The sequence below is a fragment of the Desmodus rotundus genome, chromosome 3 (assembly GCF_022682495.2).
Source record: "Desmodus rotundus isolate HL8 chromosome 3, HLdesRot8A.1, whole genome shotgun sequence".
In the NCBI taxonomy this organism is placed as follows: domain Eukaryota; kingdom Metazoa; phylum Chordata; class Mammalia; order Chiroptera; family Phyllostomidae; genus Desmodus; species Desmodus rotundus.
The window spans coordinates 113,677,137-113,701,484 of NC_071389.1; the positions used below are offsets into that span (position 1 = coordinate 113,677,137).

Sequence of the window (24,348 nt, forward strand, 5' to 3'; positions counted from 1 at the left end):
GTGGCAGCACCATTTCAGAGGTAGCTTACATGAATACAAGTCCTCAGAACAAACTCAGGATTAGAATAAATGCTCCAAACGTCTAACCCCAGTGTAGACAGGAATAAAGGTCACCTCCCTTCTTCTGTCAGCTGACAGGTCAGGTCACTGTTAGTCAATGGAGAACATTATACAGTAATGAAAGCCTTGACGTGGATCTCTTTGAATGCTCTCCATGTGGAGAGACGTACAACTTTTGGACCTTATGCTTTTCCCTGTCTAAGGTAGGGAGTGATAGTGCCCTGGCCAAATGTTTTACTGCTGCTGCCAATCTTGGTTTGCTCTGATGGCAGTTTTCCAAAGGGAAGTAGTGAAGAATTATGTCTATCCTGAGGAAATTTGTGTTCATTATATCTGACTTAGATTTTAAAAATTTATGTTCAATTCATGTGATTTTTAAATTTGAAACATTCAATGCTCTCCTAAAACAACCTCAACAAGTAACTGAAAGAAAAGTAGATGAAAAAATTTACACTTAGTAAGAGACAGAGTACCTGAAGCAGTACTGGAAATAACTCAAGAAAAGGCTTTAACCTATCTACCTGGAGGTCATGCACATATGTGGCAATCTTTCTCTGCCTTTTCAGGCAAGTTACCATGAATAAGGAACATAGGTGAGTAGATATCTTTGTTCAGAAGCTTCATACACTCTGACCCCAAATGCGGTGAGGAAAATAACGGGCCTGCCATATGCCACTCATCCTCGAGCACCAAGGCCAGTAGCTCCTTTGGGTTTCACTGGATTTGATTTAATGGATTAGACTTTGTCAAATGGGCCTGATTGATGAAATAGAATAACACAGCGAATTTTCTAATGCTGATCAAGTCTGCACAGCTAACTATATTTAACACTATTGGAAGCACACATAATTACTCCAAATGAAGGCTTTAAAAAAGTAAGGGATATAGCTTAAGGTGGATAGATACATAACCATAAAATCATAGTTTTGCAACCTCAATAATCTCACCTTTAAACCAAGCGTAGTGGAAAAAGACCCTTCCCGACTCTAAGACTGTCAGCCTATCTAGAAATAGCTTTGCATCTCATCCAGCGAAGCCTCCTTCCCAATGCAGAATTCTTCCTACAGAAGAAGAAAAACCTGGAAGAGGAGCTTTCCACAAGCAAGTGAATAACAAACATAACTTTTCACTTTTAAACATTTATTGAATACTGAATATAATGAATATAAAGGGCACAATTACTTATATTCAGCCCTTACTTACTAAATGCAATGTCCTATGCTAAGTATATCTTACTGAGTATCTCTTTAAATCCTCAGAAGGGTCTAGGAAGTGGGTACTCATCCCAAGTGACAGAAGAGGAGGCAGGGAGAGTCACACAGCTAGTGAATACCTGAAAACCACAGACTAACTTCTCTTATGGGTTCCAGGCAGTCCAACTCCAGAACCCATGTTTTAAGCACTTCCTCAAGTATTTATGGTAATGAGAAATTAGTTTTTAACAAGAGATTCCAAAGATATTCGAAAGAATTAATAGGAAAAAAGAGTATCCCTTTGTCAAGGAATTTCATTCAAAAAAAATTTCAGTTAATCAGCATTAAACAAAATTGAAGACTGAAAAAATTATTATTTCTAATATGAGAACATGGGGAATACTAGAATAATATTAAAACATGGTTAATATAGATTCATCCATTAAAAGGAGCTTAAGTTATCAATTATAATTGTATCTATTCAGTATACAAAGTATTAGACTACATCATTTATAGATTTTATTTTAATCCTCACACTTATTTCCATATTATATATGAGAGAACAGACTGAGGGAAAAATGTATTTATATCAAAGAGCCAGGACTGGAGCCCAGCAATACAGCCTCCCAAATTCTCTTTTAATTACATTTCAGTCTATGTTTGAAATAATGTCCGTACTTATGTGGAAATGCATATACAGACACATAATGCATATATATGTGTATACACACACATACACACACAAATACTAGGAAATCTTAAAAAAGAGTTTTTTTCAGAATCTTTGTAATTGGATAAAATGTTCCACTTTTACTTGCTGCTACGTGTTGGGTATTTCTGTACAATGCGTGAAATTGAAAACCCAGGCACCGCCTTCAAAAAGGTCATATTCAGCCCTGGCAGGGTGGCTCACTTGGCTGGCGCATTGATTGGAGGATCATCCTGTGCACCAAAAGGTTGCAGGTTTGATTCCCAGTCAGGGCACATACCTAGGTAGAGGGTTTGATCCCCATTATGTTGTATATGGGAGGCAACCGATTAATGTTTCTCTCTTATATGGGTGTTTCTCTCTCTGTTTTTCTCTCTCTCTCCCCTTTCCTCTTTCTCTAAAATCAATGCACACATTCTAGGGTGAGGATTTTTTTTCAAAGTTCATATTCAGTGTAGTAGACTGAAGAAACACTGCAGATTATAACAACCTAGTACATAAAAAAGTGTGCTGCAGGGGCTTAGCGTTAATGAGGGAAGTTTAGAAGTGAAAGCATCTTCACAGGCAAGAGTAATCAGAGAAAGAAAGCTTCACAGAGGAGTTGGGATCCAACTAGAATAGGCCATGAAAGTTGGAACAGTTAAGAGGGACTAGAGAGAAAGGAAGATATGAAGGCATTTTCAAAAATGCTTTTGTTGGTTCTTTCTTTTAGGAATTAAAAGCTAGAGAATTAAAACCAATTCTTTGCAAAGTCTTTCAAATAGACTAGGAGGGAGCAGTACCAAACTCAATACGAGGACAGCATTGCCCTGATAACAGAACCAAAAGAAGACATCATAAGAGTAGAAAAACCAACTGCTCTTATAAGTATAGATACAAAACTCCTAAACGAAATGCTAGCAAACCAAACCTATCTACATATAAAAATAAGTATACACCATTATAATTGTGTAATGTATAACTGGACCAAGCAGGATTTTCCCAGAAATTCAAGGTTGATTAAACATTGAAAAATTACTTAATGTAATACACCGTATAAATAAATGACAAAACAAATGATCATTTCAACATATACAAAGAAGCATTTGAAAAGTTAACTTCCCTTCATGCTAAAAACACTCAACATATGAGGAATGGAAGGGAACTAACTTCCTCAACCTCATACAAAGCATCAACAAAACTCCCACAGTTAACATCAAATTTAATGGTGAAAGACTGGATGCTTTCCCTCCCAAGGTCAAGTAACTAGATGGGATCCCTGCTGTCACCACTAGCTAGGGCAATTAGGTGAGAAAGTGAAATAAAGACATCTAGATTGGTAATGAAGAAGTAAAACTATCTCATATGACATGATCTTATATGTACAAAGTCCTAAGGATAACATTAAAATAACTACTGGCCTAAAAATATTTCAGGAGGTTACAGGATAAAAGATAAATATGGAAATAAATCAATAGCATTTCTATACACTTGTAGTGAACAGTCCAAAAAGGAAATTAAGAAAACAATTCTATTTACAATAGCATCAAAAAGAATAAATTGCTTAAGAATAAATTTAATAAAAGAAGCACAAAATTTATACTTTGGAAACTATACAACACTGTTGAAAGAAACTAAACAAGACCTCAATAAATGTATTTATTGACTGGAAACTTAATATTTTTAAAAGGGCAACACTTTACAAATTAATCTATAGATTCAATGCAATTCCTATCAAAATTCCAGGTGAGCCCAGACCAGTGTGGCTCAGTTGATTGGGCATTGTCCCTTAAAGTGGAAGGCTGCCAGTTCAATTCCCGGTCAGGGCTCATGACAGGGCTGTGGGTCTGGTCCCCTGAGAGGGCACATATGAGAGGCAACTGATGTCTCTCTTGTATCCGTGTTTCTCTACCTCCCTTCCACCCTCCCTTCCCTTCTCTTGCACCTAAAAAAAAAGTGGACTACTTTGTATAAATTGGCAAGCTGATCCAAAAATTCATATGAAAACTCAAGGGACACAGAATAGTCAATTCAATCTTGAAAAAGAACAAAGTTTGAGAACCTACACTTTACAATTTCAAAACTTACTATAAAGCTATAGTAATCAATACAGTCTGGTACTGGCATAGAATAGACATATAATAGAATTGAGACTCTGGAATTAAACTTTCATATTCACAATCAATTCATTTTTCAACAAGGGTGCCAAGACCATTCAACAGGGAAAGAATTGTCTTTCAACAAATGATGCTAGGATAAATCAATATTCACAAGCAAAAGAATGAAGTTGCATCCTTTTTTATACACAAACAAATTTACATGAAAATGGAGCATAGATCTAAATTTAAGAGCAAAAGCTATAAAATTCTTAGGCCAAGACACAGAAGTAAATCTTTATGGTCTTGGATTAGGAATGGATTTTTATATATGACACTTAAAGCACAAAAAAACAAAAGAAAAAACAGATGAGTTAGATTCTGTCAAAATTTAAAACTTTGATGCAAATAACACCATTAAGTAAAAAGACAACCAGCAGAAAAGGAGAAAAATATTTGCAAATCATATACTTAATTAAGGTTCTAGTATTCAAGAACTCTTATGACAACATGGCAGACAACCCAATTAAAAAACAATGAAAGGGTTTGAATAGACATTTCTCCAAAGATATACAAACAGTGAATAAGCACATGAAAAGATGTTCAACATCATTATCAGTAGGTAAATGCAAATCAAAACCAAACGAGGAAGCATATTTGGGAAATTTGGGGTAGTAGGAAGCACCAGGAATCAGTCTCCCCACCTAGGCAACAACTGCACTGGCAGAATGTGTCTGATGTAACTATTTTGGAACTCTGCATACTGTTGAAAGCTTGCAACTTCCAGAAGAAGACTTGAATGGTAAATTGCCATTAATTTCAGTCAATCTCAGCTCTCAGCACAGTACCCATATGGTGGAGAGAATACAGCTGAGGATCTATTCCTGGAGCTGCTTCCACATAGCTTGTGGAAGTCAGGGTGGGCAAAAATGTCTGTCCTCTAAATATGTGCTCTGATCGCTGACTGCTGCTTCTGATCGCAACAGGCACAGACAAAGGCAAGCTGTCATTGTTGCACCACTCCCCATTGTTGCAAGCTCACCCCCCTCTGGTTAAAGTGACTTTGAGGGGACTCAAAGGACCTGAGCCCTTCCACTGCCTTCAGTTTTTGCCCTTATCCCTTAGGGATACAAACCCTAAAGGCTAGGATGTTTAAAAACAACTGCATAAAGGGGAAAATTAGAAAGTGATGGCACATGCCCAGGGAAAAGCTTAGAAAAAACTTGAAAAGACAAAAGTTCATACCTCAGGGTGATCCTCAGCATAAAGACATCCTACACCAATCAAAAACAAACAAAAAAACCAATAATTAAAAAATCAAACACTGCAGAAGGGAGGGAATCCAATTTCTACAGTTACTACACTAAGACATTTCAATGTCCACTGTACAGCAAATAAAATACAAGACATACAGAGAAACAGGAAAGTAGGGCACATTCAAATGGAAAAAATAAATCAATTGAAATTGTCTTTTAGAAAAGTCTGATGGCAGATCTACTAGAAAAAGACTTTAAAATAAATGTCATAAAGATGTTCAAACAACTAAAGATGCAAAGAAAGTCAAGAAATTAACTGAATCAAATGGAAATATCAATAAACAGATAGAAAATCTAAAAAGAAAGAAACAAACAAAAAATGGAGCTAAGAAGTACATTAACTTAAATGAAAAAATTCACTAAAGGGAGTCAAAAACAGATATGAGCAGCCAGAAGAAAGAATCAGCAAACTTGAATATGGGACAATGGAAGTTAAAGAGTCTGAAAACAACAAAAAAACAAAATTAAAAATAAAAAAAGATTGAAGAATAGCAAACAGAGCCTGAGTAACTATAGGATGACATAAAGTGGACCTACATACACATTGTGGAAGTCTCAGAAGGAGAGAGAGAAAAAGGAACAGAGAAAATATTTGAAGAAATAATAATCAAAAACTTCTCAAATGTGATGAATATAAACATTCAAAAAGCTCAATGAACTAAAGGAAGATGAATTCAAAGAGACTCCTGCTAAGTTGAAAGTGAAAGGGTGAAAAAGATATTTCATGCAAACAGCAACAAAAGAGAGAAGGAATCACTATATTAATATCAGACAAAATAGACTTTAAACCAAAAAAGATTATAAGAGACAAAAAAGGACATTGTATATTAATAAAGGTTCAATACAGCAAGAAGATATAACAATTATAAACATTTACACACTTAATCAGAGACCATCAAAATATATGAAATACGAACTAACAGAACTGAAAGGCAGCATAGTTTACAACGATAGAGACTTCGATATCCAACTTACAATAGTGAATAGAACCACCAGACAAGATCAGAAAACAGAGGATTTAAACACAATAAAACAACATGATCTAACATATACACATATACAGAACACTTTACTCAATAACAACAAAATACATATTCTTCTCAAGAGTACATGACATTTTCCAGTACACACCATCTTTGAGGCCATAAATTAAGTCTCAACAGATTTAAAAAGCTAGCTATTGCACAAAATATCTTCTTTGACCACAAGAGATGAAGTTAGAAATTATTCAGCAGCTCTGCTTCCATAGTCCCCAAAATTAAAAGCAGGGTTTCAGCCCTGGCCAGTGTGGCCCAACTGGTTGGATTGTCATCCCATACACCAAAAGGTTGGAGGTTCGATTCCTGGTCAAGGCACATACATATGGTTGTGGGTTCAATCCAAGCTCGGCACATATATGGGAAGCAACCCATCAATGTTTCTCACATTAATATTTTTCTCCCACCTTCTTCTCCCCCCACCTTCCTGTCTCTCTAAAATCAGTTTAAAAATTAAAAAAAAGAGAAAGCAGAGTTTCAGAGAGACATTTGTACACCTAAGTTCATAGCAGTGTTACTCACAATAGCAAAAGGTAGGAGCAACCCAAGTGTCCATAGGCAGATGAACGGATAAACAAAGTGTGACATATACGTACAATTAAATGCTATTCAGCTCAGAAAGGAAGAAAATTCTGCTACCACATGGAAGAACCTTGAGGGCAGTACACTAAGTGAACTAAGCTAGTCACACAAGGACAGATACTGCACAATCTAACTTATATGGGTATTTAGAGTAGTCAAAAATCATAAAGACATTTTTGTATAATGTAAAATGGTAGTTGCTGGGGGTGTGGAAGTGGAGAATGGGGAATTATTGTGTGAAGGGCACAGAGTTTCAGTCCTACAACCTGAAAAGAGTGATGGCTGCTCAACAATGTGCATGTGCTTAAAACCGTTGAACTGTACACTAAAAATAGTTAAGATGATAAAATTTTTACATGTGTATTTTACCACAATTTAAAATAATACCCACCAGGATTGGTAAGGAAGTGAAGAAATCGGAACCCTCATATATTGCTGGTGAGAACATAAAATACTGCAGTCACTTCAGAAAATAGTCTGACAATTCGTCAAAAGGTCAAACATAAGAGTAACCATGTGACCCAGCAATGCTTCTCCAAGAGAAATAAAAATGTATGTCCACGCAAAAACATGTACACAGATGTTCATAGAAACACTTTGTAATAGTCAAAAAGTATAAATGCCCCAAATGTCCATAAACTGATAAATGAATATACACTATGTGGTATATACATACAATGGATTATTCAGCAATTACTAAAAGAAATTACTGATACATACTCCAACATAAACAAACCTTGGAACATTATGCTAAAGGAAACCAGGCACAAAAGACCACATACTGATTCCATTTATGTAAAATGTCTAGAAAATGCAAATGTATAGTGACAGAAGTAGATGAGTCATTGCCCAGGGTTAGGGGTCAGGGGAAATGGGAATGGCTACTAATGGGTGCAGGATTTCTCTCTGGGGTGATGAAAATGTTCTGGAATTGATGGTGTTGATGACTGATATGACTGAATATACTGAAAACAATTGGATATTGCACTTTTAATGGATGAACTGTATGGTATGTCAATTATACTTCAATAAAGCTGTTCAATAAAGAAACAAATTAGGCCTGATGTTTGCTGTGGTGTCAATTCATTCTTAATCTAGGCAGAAGGTGGTAACAGGCAGGAATGGTGTGGTATAAACTGCTGGGTTATAACCCCAGCCAAGGCATTAGGTAGAATGTGTCAGCTTGGGTCATTATTTAAACTTCATGACCTTCAATTTGTGTGTCTTTCTTATATGGATAATAATACCTTCCTAACAACGCATGACACATAGTGAGCTGATTTATTATGGTCCTTGTTATTAGTAGTACTATTAATAACTATACAAATAATGTCACAATTGTATAGTAAAAAAAGCTCTCACTAAAAAAGACATGCATCTTCCTCAGAAGTATTAAAATGATCTCTATTCATGGCAGCTGTATCATAATGCAGCTCAATGAATTGCTGTTAATAAATATTTTTTAAGAGCATGTCCATGGGTGGCAAGCATTAGCTTTTGGATTGAATTTCAAAGCATTCATGCCTTGTTTGGCCTACTCAGGGAGTTTTTTAAAAACTGGATTCATTTTCAATTTTTAAAATAGACTGTCTCTTAAAAATCCATATTTCTAGATTATATGGGAAAATAAGAGAACTTGCTAAGGCTGGGCCACATTTCCTTGTGAACCCTACAGGTGGAACCTATGGAGCAACAGTCTCCATCCAAACTGCAGAACTTCTCTGTGACTTACATGGCCCCAGAACGCATAGCATTTGCACCATCAGGGCGTCAGACTACAGATACAGAGACTAACAGGCCACAGCTCTCAGTCTTAAGGAGCTCACACACTAGCAGGGGATGATGAAAACAGCCATAAGAAATAGGTGGGGTCACTTACTATCATCGGATTCATTTTATATAGAGGGAAAGAATAAGGCTCCAGGAAGTTATCTGACTTCTCTAGGGCAAACATGGCAATCAGACTAACTGATACATGCCTGAATTATATAAAAGTATTTGATCAATTTCTTCCAGTTATCTATAATAACTCAATGTAGCAGTTAAAAGTAATGGTGAATAGAAGTAGTTCTATGTCCACCACACTTTGATTAAGAAATAACAACTTGAATAGACGGTATAGTTTTCAACTTCTTTTTATACAAGGAAGAAGGAGGCTTGTTAATAAAATGATACAAAATAAAACAGGAGCTTATTATTTATTAAGAATTAATGTTTGCACAGCAAAGGAAGCCATCATCAAAATAAAAAGACAACCCACTGAATGGGAGAAATACTCACTGGTACATTTGATAAGTGGTTAATATCCAAAATTATAAAGAACTTATAAAACTCAATACCAAAAAAACAAACCTTCCAATAAAAAATGGGCAAAGCACTTGAATATAGACTTTTCCAAAGAGGACATAAAAATGGCCAATAGACATGAAAAAATGTTCAACATCACTGATCAGTAGAGAGATGCAAATTAAAACCACAATGAGGTATCACTTCACACCTGTCAGAATGGCTATCATTAATGAATCAACAAACAAGTGCTGGTGAGGATGTGAAGAAAAGGGAACCCTTTTGCACTGTTGGCAGGAGTGCAGACTGGTGTAGCCACTGTGGAAAGAAGTATGGAATTTCCTCAAAAAATTAAAAATGGACCAGCCTTATGACCCAGCAATTCCACTTCTGGGAGTTCATCCAAAGAAACTTGAAACACTAATTTGAAAGAACATAAGCACCCCTATGTTCACTGTAGTGTTATTTACAATTGCCAAGATATGGAAGCAGCCCAAGTGTCCATCAGTAGATGAGTGGACACAACAACTATGGGACATTTACACAATGGAATGCTACTTGGAGGTAAAAAAGAGGAAAATTTTACCCTTTGTGACAGCATGGGTGGACCTGGAGAACATTATGCTAAATGAAATAAGCCAGTCAGAGAAAGACAAATGCCACATGATTTCACTCATATGTAGAATCTAATGACCAAACTGAACTAACAAGCAAAATAGAGACAGACTCATAGATAGAGAGCAGGATGACAGCTAAGGATGGGGGGTGGTTGATAGGGAGTGCAGTGATTGAGCAACAAAGGAAAAAGAAATCATGGATATAAATAACAGCGTGGTTGGTGACTGCTGGCTGGGAAGAGTTATAAGGGGGATGAATGGTCATGGAAAAAATACAATGAAAAATCAAAAAGTCCTGGCTGGTGTGGCTCACTGTATTGAGTGCAGGCCTGTGAACTGAAAGTTGCTCGGTTGATTCCCAGCAAAGGCACAGGCCTGGGTCGTGGGCCAGATCCCCAGTAGGGGGCGTGCAAGAGGCAACCAATCTGTTTCTCTGGCACATCAATGTTTCTCTCCCTCTCTTTCTCCCTTCCTTCCCCTCTCTCTAAAAATAAATAAATAAAATCTTGTAAAATGCAAAAAAAATTAACAGCTTATCAACAAATCATCTATTACCTATTTAGGTTTCTAGAACGTCTTTAGAGAATTAGCAGGCTCTATTTTCACAGAAAACAGTAATTAAATTAAACAGCCCCAGGGTGAGAGAAAGGAGACTCAGATCCATTTCTAGGACTCAAGCCAGGATCCTGTGTGCTTAATCTGTCCTTGGATTGGCCTGGTCCCATTAATCAAAGTGACTGGTTTTCTGGGAAAATAACATGTTTTCATGATCTAAAAAAACAGATATTGAAGGGAAACTATGATGCCATGGGGAAATGAGAGCAAATACTACAATATATTTAGCTGTATTTTCTCACTTTTTGTTGTGTTACATGAAAAGTAATAGACCAAAGTCTTGCCGTCTTTGTGAAGTTGTACCTGGTTAAACAGGTTAAACTAACGGTGTGTTTACAAATTTATGTCAAGTAACTTCAGTAATGATACCAATAGGCACAACATGACTTATATAGGTATTCTTTACAACATTGTGTTATTGAAAATACAATGCAAATAAAATTTCCAGTATACATGGAAGCTTCTATTACTCCAGAAATAAAACATAAAAATAGATATAATGTTTAAGAAGTGTACACTTGGCCTCTATCTTTATAAAAATCAAACTTAGGAAGTATACCAGGAGCTAAACAAACCCAGACCCACTGAGCCCACTTCAGTGCCTGGCACACAAAGGCTCATGTAAGAAATGTCAGTTTTGGAATTAAAACTGAGTATGTAACCAAGTAATAAAACATAATTTCCCTGAAAAGCATTTTAATATTATTTTCCAAATTTAAGCTGCTGCATCTGAAAGTAAAATAATCTTCAATGTTGAATTTTCTTATATTTTCTAGTAATCACTCTTTTAGAAGCCATTGGGACTTCTAGGTTTTTCTTGTGTGGGAGAATAAGATACCCTAGTCCATGTCTCACTAGTTTATTTTTATATCCTCAGGGACTAGTGCCATTTCTGGAATAGAGGAATTATTCAACAATTTTTTTAAACAGATGAGTAATTAGCTTTTATATTAATAACCCATTTGTCTGCTCTGGATCTAATTAAAGTAATAACTGAATAAGTACTTAGTGAACATTAAATTAGTTAACTCATAAATACTATGCAAGAAGAAGCAATCTAAACAACCTTGAAACATTCCTTTTCCTCCAGTTCTAGTTGGCAGGTTTAACTGAATGCAGACTTTGAGACCAAGCTTAGTTTTCCTCAGACTTTGTTATTCTAAAAAAATAATGTGATGAAATGGCCCTGTGGTACCTACATCTTCCATTGAGAATATAAATTCTATTCTCTCTTTGGCTGATCATCAAAGTTGAAATAAATTGTCAATACAGACTTTGAAGTCTCCTTATTTTTGCCAGACAATAATGACTTCAAATTCTCTGACCTTTATTCCTCATTCCCATTCCCCTACTAGAACAAAAGAAAATAAGGAAACAAACAATGTCAAAAACAAAAACAACTACCAACATCACTACAACAAAAAAACTCTGAGTCAGTATTAGCACCATCAACCAACAAGATTAAAAAGTTATATAGCACTCCACCCTACAACACTAGGATAAAAAATCTTTTTTAAAAAAATACTTTATGGAGAACCAAGATGGCGGCGTAGGTAGACACACTGCGCCTCCTCGCACAACCAGAACTGACAGAGAATCGAACAGCAAGGGGGACTGACACCAAAGAAATAGAAAATAAACACATCCAGACTGGTAGGAGGGGCGGAGACGGGCTCCGGGGTGGAGAGGACTCGCGTGGCTGTGGCGGGACCGAGACTGGCGGAGTGTGGGACAAATGGCGCAGGCAGTCCGAACAATAGCAGACCCTGCGGCCCCACATTTGTACAGATAAACCCAGAGGGCTGGACTCAGTGGCGGAGAGTGGGGCAGGCAGAGTGGCGGGTAGCACCCTGCGGCACCATATTCGCCCACAGATAAACCGGACAAACAGCAGCCTGCGCAACCCAGGGCTCCAGCTCCGGGAAATAAAGCCTCAAACCTCTGATTGAAAGCGCCCCTGGGGGTTGGGGTGGCAGCAGGAGAGACTCCCAGCCTCACAGGAGAGGTTGTTGGAGAGACCCACAGGGGCCTAGAGTGTGCACAGGCCCACTTACTCTGGAACCAGCACCAGAGGGGCCCAGTTTGATTGTGGGTATCGGAGTGAAAGATTGAAAGTGGGAGGAGAGTGAGGCGGGCGCCATTGCTCCCACTCGGCCCCTCCCCCACGTACAGCATCACAGCGCAGCCACCAGTATTACCCTGCCCCGGTGAACACCTAAGGCTCCGCCCCTTAAAGTAACAGACACACCAAGACAAACAACAAAAAAAATGGCCCAAATGACAGAACACTTCAAAGCTCCTGAAAAAATACAACTAAGCGACGAAGAGATAGCCAACCTATCGGATGCACAGTTCAAAGCACTGGTTATCAATATGCTCACAGACTTGGTTGAATCTATTCGAAAAACAGATGAAAAAATGAAGCCTATGCAAATAGAAACAAAGGAAAATGTACAGGGAACCAATAGTGATGAGAAGGAAACTGGGACTCAAATCAATGGTGTGGACCAGAAGGAAGAAACAAACATCCAACCAGAAAAGAATGAAGAAACAAGAACTTGGAAAAATGAGGAGAGGCTCAGGAACCTCCCGGACGCCTTGAAACATTCCAACATCCGAATTATAGGGGTGCCAGAAGGAGAAGAGGAAGAACAAAAAACTGAAAACTTATTTGAACAAATAATGAAGGAGAACTTCCCTAATCTGGCAAAGGAAATAGACTTCCGGGAAGTCCAGGAAGCTCAGAGAGTCCCAAAGAAGCTGGACCCAAGGAGGAACACGCCAAGGCACATCATCATTACATTACCCAAGATTAAACGCAAGGACCTACATCCAAGATTACTGTATCCAGCAAAGCTATCACTTAGAATGGAAGGGAAGATAAAGTGCTTCTCAGATAAGGTCAAGTTAAAGAAGTTCATCATCACCAAGCCCTTATTATATGAAATGTTAAAGGGAGTTACCTAAGAAAAAGAAGATCAAAAAAAGGAACAGTAAAAATGACAGCAAACTCACAGTTATTAACAGCCACACATAAAACAAAAACGAGAGCAAACTAGGCAAACAACTAGAACATGAGGGTTGTCATTAAGGGAGTGGGAGGGGGAGAGGGGGGTAAAGGTACAGAGAATAAGTAGCATAGATGATAGGTGGAAAATAGACAGGGGGAGGGTAAAAATAGTGTAGGAAATGTAGAAGCCAAAGAACTTATAAGTATGACCTATGGACATGAACTATAGGGGGGGAATGTGGGAGGGAGGGGGGTGGGCAGGATGGAGTGGAGTGGGGGGGGAAATGGGACAACTGTAATAGCATAATCAATAAATATATTTAAAAAAAAAACTTTATTTATTTATATTTAGGGAGCATAAGGGAGGGAAAAAGAGGAGAGAAACATCAGTGTGTGATAGATACATCAATAGGCCGCTTCTCACACACCCACAACCCAGGCATGTGCCCTGATCGGGAACGGAACCTGTGACCCTTCAGTTCTCAGGCCAGTACTCAATCCACTGAGCCACATCAGCAAGGGTGGAATATATAATCTTTTCAGTGCACATGAAACAAGTATCAAGATAGATGATATCCTGGGCCATGAAAATCCCCCAACAAATTTAAAAGAATAGAAATCGTACAGAATGTATTCTACCGTCATAAAGGAATAAACTAGAAATTAATAACAGAAAGATAACGGGAAAAACTCCTAACACTTGAAAATTAAACACACACTTCTAAATAATCCACAGGCCAGAGAACACATTTGAAGGGGAATTTTAAAAGTATTGTACATTTAACTGAATGAAAATGAACAGGCAACATATCAAAATTAGTAGGGCACAGCTAAATTAATGCTGAGGTCAATTTATAGCACGAAATGCATACATAAGAAGAAACTTCTCAAATCAATGATCTAAGCTCCCACCTCAACAGCAATTCTGCTGCTGGAATTATACCCTAAGAGCCCTGAAACACCAATCCAAAAGAACCTATGCACCCCAATGTTCATAGCAGCACAATTTACAATAGCTAAGTGCTGGAAGCAACCTAAGTGCCCCTCGGCAAATGAGTGGATCAAAAAACTATGGTACATTTACACAATGGAATTCTACCTAGCAGAGAGAAAGAAGGAGCTTATACCCTTTGCAACAGCATGGATGGAACTGGAGAGCATTATGCTAAGTGAAATAAGCCAGGCAGTAAAGGACAAATACCATATGATCTTACCTTTAACTGGGACATAATCAACAAAAGAAAAAAGCAAACAAAATATAACCAGAGGCATTGAAATTAAGAACACTCTAACAACAGCCAGAGGGGAGGGGGAGGGGACAGTGGGGAGAAGGGTTTACAGGAACTACATAAAGGACACATGGACAAAACCAAAGGGGAGGGTGGAAGCAAGGGAGGGAGATGGGTTTGGAGGGGGTAGGGGGGAGGGGTGGGGAGAAAATACAGACAACTGTAATTGAACAACAATAAAATAATTTTTTTAAAAAAAAGAACCTAGAAAAAGAGCAAATTAAACCCAAAGCAACAGAAGGAAGAAAATAATAATGGTAAGAGCATATATAAAAGAAAATGAAAACAAAAATAGAAAAAAAATCAATTAAATCAAGACCAGTTTTTGTTTTTAAAACACTGATAATTTACAAACTTCTAACCATACTGATAGAAACAAAAGAAAGAAGTCACAATACACCAATATTAGGAATGAAACAAGATATTATTACAGTCCTACCAGACATCAAAAGGCTAAGGGAATACTATAAACAACTTTACAGACATAAAGTTGACAACTTAGACAAAATGAATGACTTCCTCAAAAAGACACAAACTACCAAAGCTCACACAATATGAAACTATGAAATAGATCAGTGGTCCCCAACTTCCAAGCAGCAGATCAGTGCCAGTCCATGGCCTCTTAGGAACCAAGCTATACAGAAGGTGAGCAGAGGACAAGCAAGTGAAGCTTCACTTGCATTACTACCTGAGTCCCACCTCCTGTCCCTGGCCCACACCCCCAACCCTAGTCCGTGGAAAAATTGTCTTCCACAAAACCGGTCCCTGGTGCCAAAAAGGTTGGGGATCGCTGAAATAGATAATTTCATCAGCCCTTAACCATTAAGGAAATTGAATTTATTATTTAAAAACTCCCAAGAAAAGAAATCTCCAGGCCCTGATGATCTCACTAAAGAATGTCACCAAATGTTTAAAGAAGAATGAATGCCAATTATATACTCTCTTTTCTAGGAAATCGAAGATGAGGGAACACTCCTGTGTTCATTTCATTAAGCTATTGATATTATTACCATGATACCAAAGCCAGATAAAGATAGTACCAAAACAAGCAGAACTTCAGACCAATATCCCTCAGGAATATAGACACAAAAATGTTTAGCAAAATAGAATAAAGTAATACATAAAATAATTATGCACATGATTAGGTGGGGTTTAATCCAAGGATTAAAGACTGGCTCAATATTTGAAAATTAATCAATATAACCCACCATATTAATAGGCTAAAAAAGAAAAATCATATATAATCAGGTCAATTGATACCAAAAAAGCATTTAATAATATTCAACACCCAGTCATTGTTTTAATAACTCTCAGAAAAACAGATAGAGGGGCCTCCTGAACTTGATAAGGAGCATCTTCCAAAAGCCTAGAGCTACCATTATACCGTACTTAATGGCAACAGATGGGATGTTTCCCCTCAAGATCAAGAACAAGAGGCAAGGATTTGTGCGCTCACTGCTCTCATTCCAGCGACACAGTGCTAGCTCTAGCTAGTGTAATAAGGCAAGAAAATAAAAGGCAAAGATTAAAAAGGAAGAAATTGAACCATTCCTGATTTGCAGATTACAAGATTGTTTACGTAGAAAATCTCAAGGACTTTACAAAAAAACTCCTAGAACTAATGAGTGAGATCTATAAGTCTGCAGGATACAAACTAAACATACAAAAAAAAATTGTGTACCTATATACAAGCAATGAACACATGGACACTGAAATTAAAAAGACAATACCATTTAGAATCTCTTATTAAAAATTGAACTACTTAGGTATAAATCTGAGAAATCATATAGGAATTGCATGCTGAAAATTGCACAACACTGACAGAGGACTACAGTGTTCACTGATCAGAAGACTGATCAGTAAAGATACCAATCTCTCCCAAATTCCAGCAAATTTTTTTTGTAAATATAGAGTATTCTATGATTACTATAGAAAGGGAAATGACCTAGAATCACTAAAGTAATTTTGAAAAGAAGAATAAAGTGAGATGATTAGTCTACCTAATCTTAAGACTTATATTTAGTTGTAGTATTTGAACTTGATATTGTCTGAGGAATAGACACAGATCAATAAAACAAAAAAAGAGAACTAAGGAATAGACCTACAACTGATTTTTGACAAAGGTGTAAAACCAACTGAATGGAAGAGGGATAGCCCCTTTTCAAGAAAAAAGTATTGAAGCAATTTGACAACCGCAGGCAAAAAGAAAAGAAAAATAATAACAACAACAAAATAACTCCATGACCTCAGTCTCACACCTTATACAAAAATTAATTCAGATGGATCATGGACTTAAATGTAAAAATTTAAGAAAAAATAGAAGAAAATCTTCAGAATCTAGGAATAGGCATAGAGTTCTTAAAATTGACACAAAAGTATGATCCACAAAAGGAAAAATCAATAAATTGGACCTCATTAAAATTTAAAACATTTGTTTTTCAAAAGACCCTGGTAAGAGTCTGAATAAAGAAAACGACAGTCAGAGTACATATTTGCAAACCACGTTGTCTGAAAAAATAACAACTATTATCTTCAGAGAATTATGCGGAATGAAAAAAGCCAATTATACCTGCAGCTGCCACTCACCTTTCATATATATATATATATATATATGTATTTCAAAAAATATGTATGTATGTATTTATTTATTTATATAGAGTAAATCACAACATACCACACAATTTCAATTTTATAACACTTTTGAAATGAGAAAATTATATGGCGAACAAATTAGTGGTTACCAGAGGTAAAGGAAGGAGGGGGGACAGGAGGGAAGTGGGTATGGCTGTAAAAGGACAACATGAAGAATCTTGTGAAGGAAATGTGTCTTAACTAGATCAGTGTCAACATCCAGGCTGTGATACTGTACTACCATATCATGTAAATACCATTGTGCAGCATCATGCATGTGAATCTATAGCAATCAACCTATAACTATTAAAATATAGTTTAATAAAAATTAATAAAAAAGAATTTGAAAGTCTCTGTGAATACAATTATATGTATATTTCTTTAATGCTCAAATCTCTACTCTCTTCTTTCGCCAACTCCTGCCTCTTCTGTGTCAGATGTTGACTTTTACCAGCATTACTCCATCCAATAAAAACAATCTACATACACACCATTTGCTGTGTCTTCTGCACAACCAATTACCAGGATTTGGTATGGCTTTAAAGAGGAAGTTCAAAATTATTTAAAGAGATCTCTTTAATATCCTAACCTCACAACTGATGTAGACACATTCAGGTGAAGAACCTAGGGCTTAATGCCAGAAGTCTGTCTGAATTCCAGGATAGATTACCTAGTCATGCACCAGCAAGTGTCTATGGCTACCTCCCTACTAGGCCATTGATAATGATCAGCCCTCTATCTGCAGTGCTTCCTTTGAAACCATTTACCTAATTCTAGTAACATTCCCAGTGTTATCTGCATCACACCGTGGGAGAAGTAGGATGGGATGCACTGCAGTTAAGACCATCCATGGGATACATCAGTGGCACACAGCCTTCCCAGCATCAGTTCTCTGCTCTCCATCCTCCACATGCAAGCAGCAGGTGCTGTCAGATCTGCCCTGCAGGTTCTGAGATGACAGCCACCACTTCACCATCTTTCTTCTACCTCTTGACAAATGGCAACAGGAAAACATGAGGTAGACAATAGGCAATGCTTTCAAGTGGCTTTGTACTCAGATGGCACAATGGCCATTCCTTAGAAATTTGAAACCACTCACAAAATCTGAATTCCTCACTCTTCCAAAGTGAAAGCTGCAGGACCCTCCCAACGGGGAACATCTTCCAACTAAAAATCCATGAGAAATGTGCTCCAAGCTAATTCTTTTTGAATCCTGTAGTAATGAGTTTGTACAAGGAAGAGAAAGATTCAATAACCAGGCACGTGTAATAACTGGTCACTGCATGGTCCAGTTCTCTTTAAAACAATCACATAGAAGAACACTCTTCTTGTTCACCAGAAAGAGTTATACAGACATAGGCTTTAGAGAGTTTGATTTTGTTTTGTTTTAAATCCTTTCTCAGTAATGACTAAAGGGCCTCCCACTCTTCTCAGTTGACCTGGAAGTACACACAGAAGGCAGCTGTCCACCTTCAGTATGACAAGGGCCCGGGAACCCTCCTGCTGAACCAGGTCTCCTTTCACAACGGTCTGTTTTTCCCAGACTGATGTGCACAGATACCCACTGTCTGTATCTCACAAGGAAAGTGCTCCAATTAACACAAGGTGTTCTTAAAAATCCCCAACCCAAGAAAAACAGATGTACTGTGTACAGAGTAAGATCTGGCATCTACAGAGAACTTTCTAGGAAAGCCTAGAAAACAGTACTGCCCTGCTGCAACAGGCATTTCATTGTTCTTTAGAGATTCCTCGTCCCGGCAGAAACTGAAAACTAATAAAGATTAGTAGTAGTCACCCACAAAAATAAGAAAGGGTATTAGACCCGTATAGCAGGAAATCAACAAAAATCTCATCATCTACTCGAACAATTCAAATTCAGCAGTCCAGCATGCACTGAAATATAATAAACCACTATGCCTTAGAATAATTGTTGCTCGGGGTTTGACTTACTCTCAGCAGGCTTGAAAACAGCCCCCAGGAAGATGGTGTGATGAACTTCCTTCAGATGCACTAATATGAAAATGAAAATAGCCTGCCAAATTAGGCATATTTAGGCAGTGGCAGTAGTATAATATGATTTGACCTACCTACTGTAAGTATTGACCTTGGAATGCTAGACCATTCTCACTTCTGTTTATCTCTTGAAGCTTCTGAATCAGCACCCATTCAGGGTAACCACTTTGTATAAAGGGTCAGACTAGAAATAAAGATGAGGAAAGGCAGAAAGAGTTCTTGCTTCTTCCTATGAGAATACCTCTATATCAGTAGGACAGCAGACAGCATTCCCTGAGCCCTCAATATGTTTCTTAATTTTGGTTGGAGCCATGAGGAACCGAGATGGTCTGCAGGCAGAACAGCAAACAGGGACTGATGGAGCACTTGTACCCTCTCACTTCTGGGCAGCAGAAGATTCTGGCCTGAAAAGAAAAGTCCATAGGCGGTTAACCTTCATCAACCTCCTCCCATTCAACAGAGATCAAATGAGAGAACGTGAGACTAGAAGGGGGAGCGAGGAGGTAAGCACTGCCTGATTATTGTTGAGACTGGACATTGTAAGCATGTGCTCAGCACCAGTGCCACACCCTGGCCAGACCACATCTGTGGTTTTGAACAAATGGTCTGTCCTTTCATCTCAATGAACATTGTCATTATCCATGAGCCAAAATGACTTATGAAAGCACAAGACACTGCTGGGTACATGGTCCTTCAAGAGCTGAGTCTGAGATGGTTTTATACTTTCAGACAGCTCAATATTTGTGCAGAACTGTTGGACCAATGCTGGCTGGGGAGGACAGCTGTTGGAAATACAAGCATAACCATAGTCAGCCTGATTGCACAGCTACAAGTTTATAAATCAGTCTTCTTACACCTTGCCACAATTTGTCATTAAAAAGTTAGATGTTCAAAAAAACCCTCCACTTTTCTTATTAAGAATACCACAGTCTTATTTACTTAGTGAGACCAGGAGCCCAAGACTCAACTTGGATTAGCATCTTATTCCATATCATACTGGTGTATAAGCATCACTATGTGTCCATCACACACACACAAACAACACACACATTCACAACATACCTGCTGCCCCAACAGATTGTGGCCAAGAAATGGAGCTGGGACATAGAGTAAAGTTCCCAATCTTTTTCTAGGAAGTGCAGGACACCACAGTTCTGGCAGAGTGGCCTAAGGACACATAGAGAGACACTCTAATGCCAGAGGTGACCTTGACTTGGTAAAACAAGTAGGCTGTTCAGTAAGATGAGCCAAGCAATCCACTCTGGGGAGTTTAGATTTGTGTTAGAAAGTCAAAGGGAGAAAAACCATAGAAAGCAGGTCTAGCAGATCTTAAAACATTAACACTTAAAAAAAATATTTTGTTTACTTTTCCCAGTGTATTTGGATTACTCGTTAATTTTTTAAATTAAAATGTATTTTTAACTTTTCTCATTTTAAATATATAATCCTTTTGAATATATATTGTTGAATGAGGGTTTGAAGGATGTTATTTCAGAAGGATCCATGCAACATTCAAGCAAGGGCGATTCCTTTGAAGGCCTGTATTTCTAAAGCCTATTCAGTCCGTGGGTTACGCGAGTGATAATGTGAGAGCTCACAATGGAGGCTAGTCTTTACTATAATACTGAGCTACTTGTGTGCTGGCTATGCAAAGTTCCCCAGTGGCAGATTTCCACTTTGTGAATGGGCAGCAGAACAAATATAAGAGTAAGTTATTTCCGTTTACAGCACACATTTAAAGGGAGGCACCAATTTAACAGTAACATCAGCTACTTGTGTGCCTTGCACAGGAAGACAAAACTGAACCAAAAACATCACCACACTTTTCCACAGAAAGAGGATAAATCACAAATTCACCTATTTCTTATTTCTTTAACTAATTTGACCATACTTTAGGACTGATTCTGGACTAAACCAAATTAGAAGCCCACAGCGCTGAAAATGATGAAAGATTTCATTCTGCAGGCACTAACTATAGGTCACACACCTGGTCCCGGGCAAACTGGATATTAATAACTTGTCGGGATATTTTAGAATAATTGTAGCGTGGGGTTTGATTTAATTAATCTCAGCAGGGTTCAAAGAAGGCCCATGAAATTAACATGAAAAATGTCCTTCAGATGTCCTGTTATTAAAAGTTGAACAATTATGTCACCAAAAGAGACAGGCACAGAGAAGGCTGCAGTTACAAACCCAACCCAAAAGAAATATTTCATACATGCTGACACAGAAAGAGACATGTTTGCCTTTCCAAACTAAGAAAGGGATAAAACTGCTTGTTCGGTGTTTGGTGCAAAGCAGGTGCTCATCAGTACTTGCTGACTTCATAAAACAGTGAATGATGGTTGAATGAGGATGTGTGATGGGACAAGGTATGCAACAAGATCACGCATTCTTTCCAATAACAGAATATGCAATTTTATAACACGGTAACATTTAGGTCCTACAAGACAGACCAAGTGCCAAACAAAGAGACCAGGTGGAGGGATGCACTGTGCATTTGAAAGCTAGCAAGTAGCTAGCTTAGGTACAAGTAGCAGATTAGAGCAAGCACAGAATCCTGGACACCCAACTCCATCCCATTCCCATCCACATTGTGAAGCAGCGGGACTTCATGATTTTAGAACCTGGTTACACTCCACAAATTCAAGTGTTACTGTCAGAGCTAGGAAAATGGTGCCTGGTGCTGGGTAGGCTGGCCTGATGGAAGTGGTGGTAGGGGCAGGGGTGCCGTGTGCTGTTTACAGCACGATCTCCTGCATCCTAGAGTAGAGAATTAGATACCGAGAGCCACCTCACCAGGGGCTCTTTCACCTCCCAAATCTCAGAACAAAAGATGGAACCACCAGGACATCTCCAAACAGACAGACATTCAACAAGGATTCATGGAACAACTGAAATGGCGCCACTTTCTCCTCCTCCTCCTCCCACAAAACCATCTGACAAGACAAAACCTCCCACAAGAGCCTCCACCTGCAGACTCAGTCTACCATGGGTGTCCAACCTTTTGGCATCTCTGGGCCACACTGGAAGAGTTGTCTTCAGCCACACGTTAAATATACTGTGACACGTAATCACAAAAAAAATCTCATACTTTGTTTTAAGTAAATTTACGCTTGTGTGTTGGGCCGCACTCATAGCCATCCTGAGCTGCATGTGGTCCCCAGGCCATAGGTTGGACACCCCTGGATGCATTTGCTATGTGGCAGGCACTGTTCCAAGTCCTTCACATGGACTGACTCATTTCATACTCTCAACAACCCAGTGGTTCCCAACTTTACTGCACCTGGGAAGATTCTAAAAATTTCAATGCTTAAGTCACATGCAAAACCAATCCCAGTATTTGGGGGTGGGAGTAGGCATCAATTTTTTTAAAGACCATCAGCAAAACTCTGAAACACTTACCTAAGAGATGGGTACCATTATTATCTACATTTTTCAGATAAGGCAACTGAGGCACAGAGAAGTTAATGCCTTCCCAAGGTCACCGAGAGGCAGACAGCAGAGCTGGGAGCTGAATCCAAGTTATTTGACTGCTGCCAAACACTAAGAAGTCATGTCAGATAGAGGTGTCACAGAAACCATGTAAATTACTATTATGTAATGAAATGAGTAGGGAAGGCCAAAGAAATTGTAGGAATGTGCACTGGCAAAGAAGTATGAGAAATGTGGATGACTATCAACATCTTAAGTAAGGAAGATCTTACACAATCTAACCAGTTAGGAACACAGTTACCGTTCTCTGAAAAGATTATCATGTTGCCACAGAGGAAGGGGCTCCTGGGAAGCCTATGTTTGGGGCTCCTAGCTCTGACAGTAACACTTGAATTTGTGGAGTGTAACCAGGTTCTAAAATCATGAAGTCCCACTACTTCACAATGTGGATGGGAATGGGACGGAGTTGGGTGCCCAGGATTCTGTGCTTGCTCTAATCTGCTACTTGTACCTAAACTAGCTACTTGCTAGCTTTCAAATGCACAGTGCATCCCTCCACCTGGTCTCTTTGTTTGGCACTTGGTCTGTCTTGTAGGACCTAAATGTTACCGTGTTATAAAATTGCATATTCTGTTATTGGAAAGAATGCGTGATCTTGTTGCATACCTTGTCCCATCACACATCCTCATTCAACCATCATTCACTGTTTTATGAAGTCAGCAAATATTGATGAGCACCTGCTTTGTTTATGTTCTAGAACAGCATGCTCTTTTAGCATGCATGAAAATCACCTGGAGGCTGGTTAAAACACAGATTACTGGGCCTGAACCCACAATTTCACATTCAGTAAGTCCGAGGGAGAGCCCCAGAATTTGCTTTTGTAACAAATCCCCACCCAAGTGATGCTGACACAGAAGCACTGCCCCAGGCACAGCATAGCAGTACTGCAGGATGAGCTGGGAGCTACAGCCACACACACAGCAGTCCCTGGTCACCAAGTCTCTGCATCTCTGCTTATTCTGTTCCCAGAGGGTGAAATACCTCCCTGTCAGCTCCTGCCCCAACTTGCTCACTCCTATTACTACTCAGCCCAGGCTATAGTTAGCTCCTCCTCCAGGAAGCCTTCCTGGATCCTAGGCCTCTGATATGCTTCCCTAACACCCTACCCATATACCTGCTGCGCATTTCTCCCACCAGAATGTGACCTCCTCTTGAGGACAGGGGCTGTCTCTGTTTACTTTGTCTTTGGCATCTAGCAAGAGGCCAGGCACACAAAAGACACACAGTAAGTGTGTACATATAAGCACTCCATCCGACCAGGAAGAGTAGAAATGGGGCAGCTTTCTGAAACAGAGGCTGTTTCTCTTTAGGCCATAGAGTCCCAATATACAAATTGGATGTGTTTCAAAGTATGTAAGTTGTGAGGACTGGGAACGCATTTATGTCATAGGTGGTATGACTAAGTACTAAACCCTGACCT

The 24,348-nt window shown here is 38.5% G+C and overlaps 1 protein-coding gene across 6 annotated transcripts in view; it reads right to left on the reverse strand.

Annotated features, from left to right (window-relative positions):
• SPATA13 (spermatogenesis associated 13) overlaps positions 1–24,348 on the reverse strand; it is a 357,951-nt gene that overhangs the window by 132,838 nt on the left and 200,765 nt on the right. For 2 of the 6 annotated variants that reach the window (XM_045194614.3, XM_045194428.3), the window contains exon 2: positions 19,675–19,837. The exons of 3 other annotated variants lie outside the window; for them this stretch is intronic. In XM_045194614.3, the coding sequence (XP_045050549.2) occupies positions 19,675–19,746 (72 nt within the window). In that variant the 5' untranslated portion in view covers positions 19,747–19,837. Of the gene's footprint in view, positions 1–5,282; positions 5,312–19,674; positions 19,838–24,348 lie in introns of all 6 variants that reach the window. One more of the 6 variants, XM_053920878.1, reaches the window with a different exon arrangement.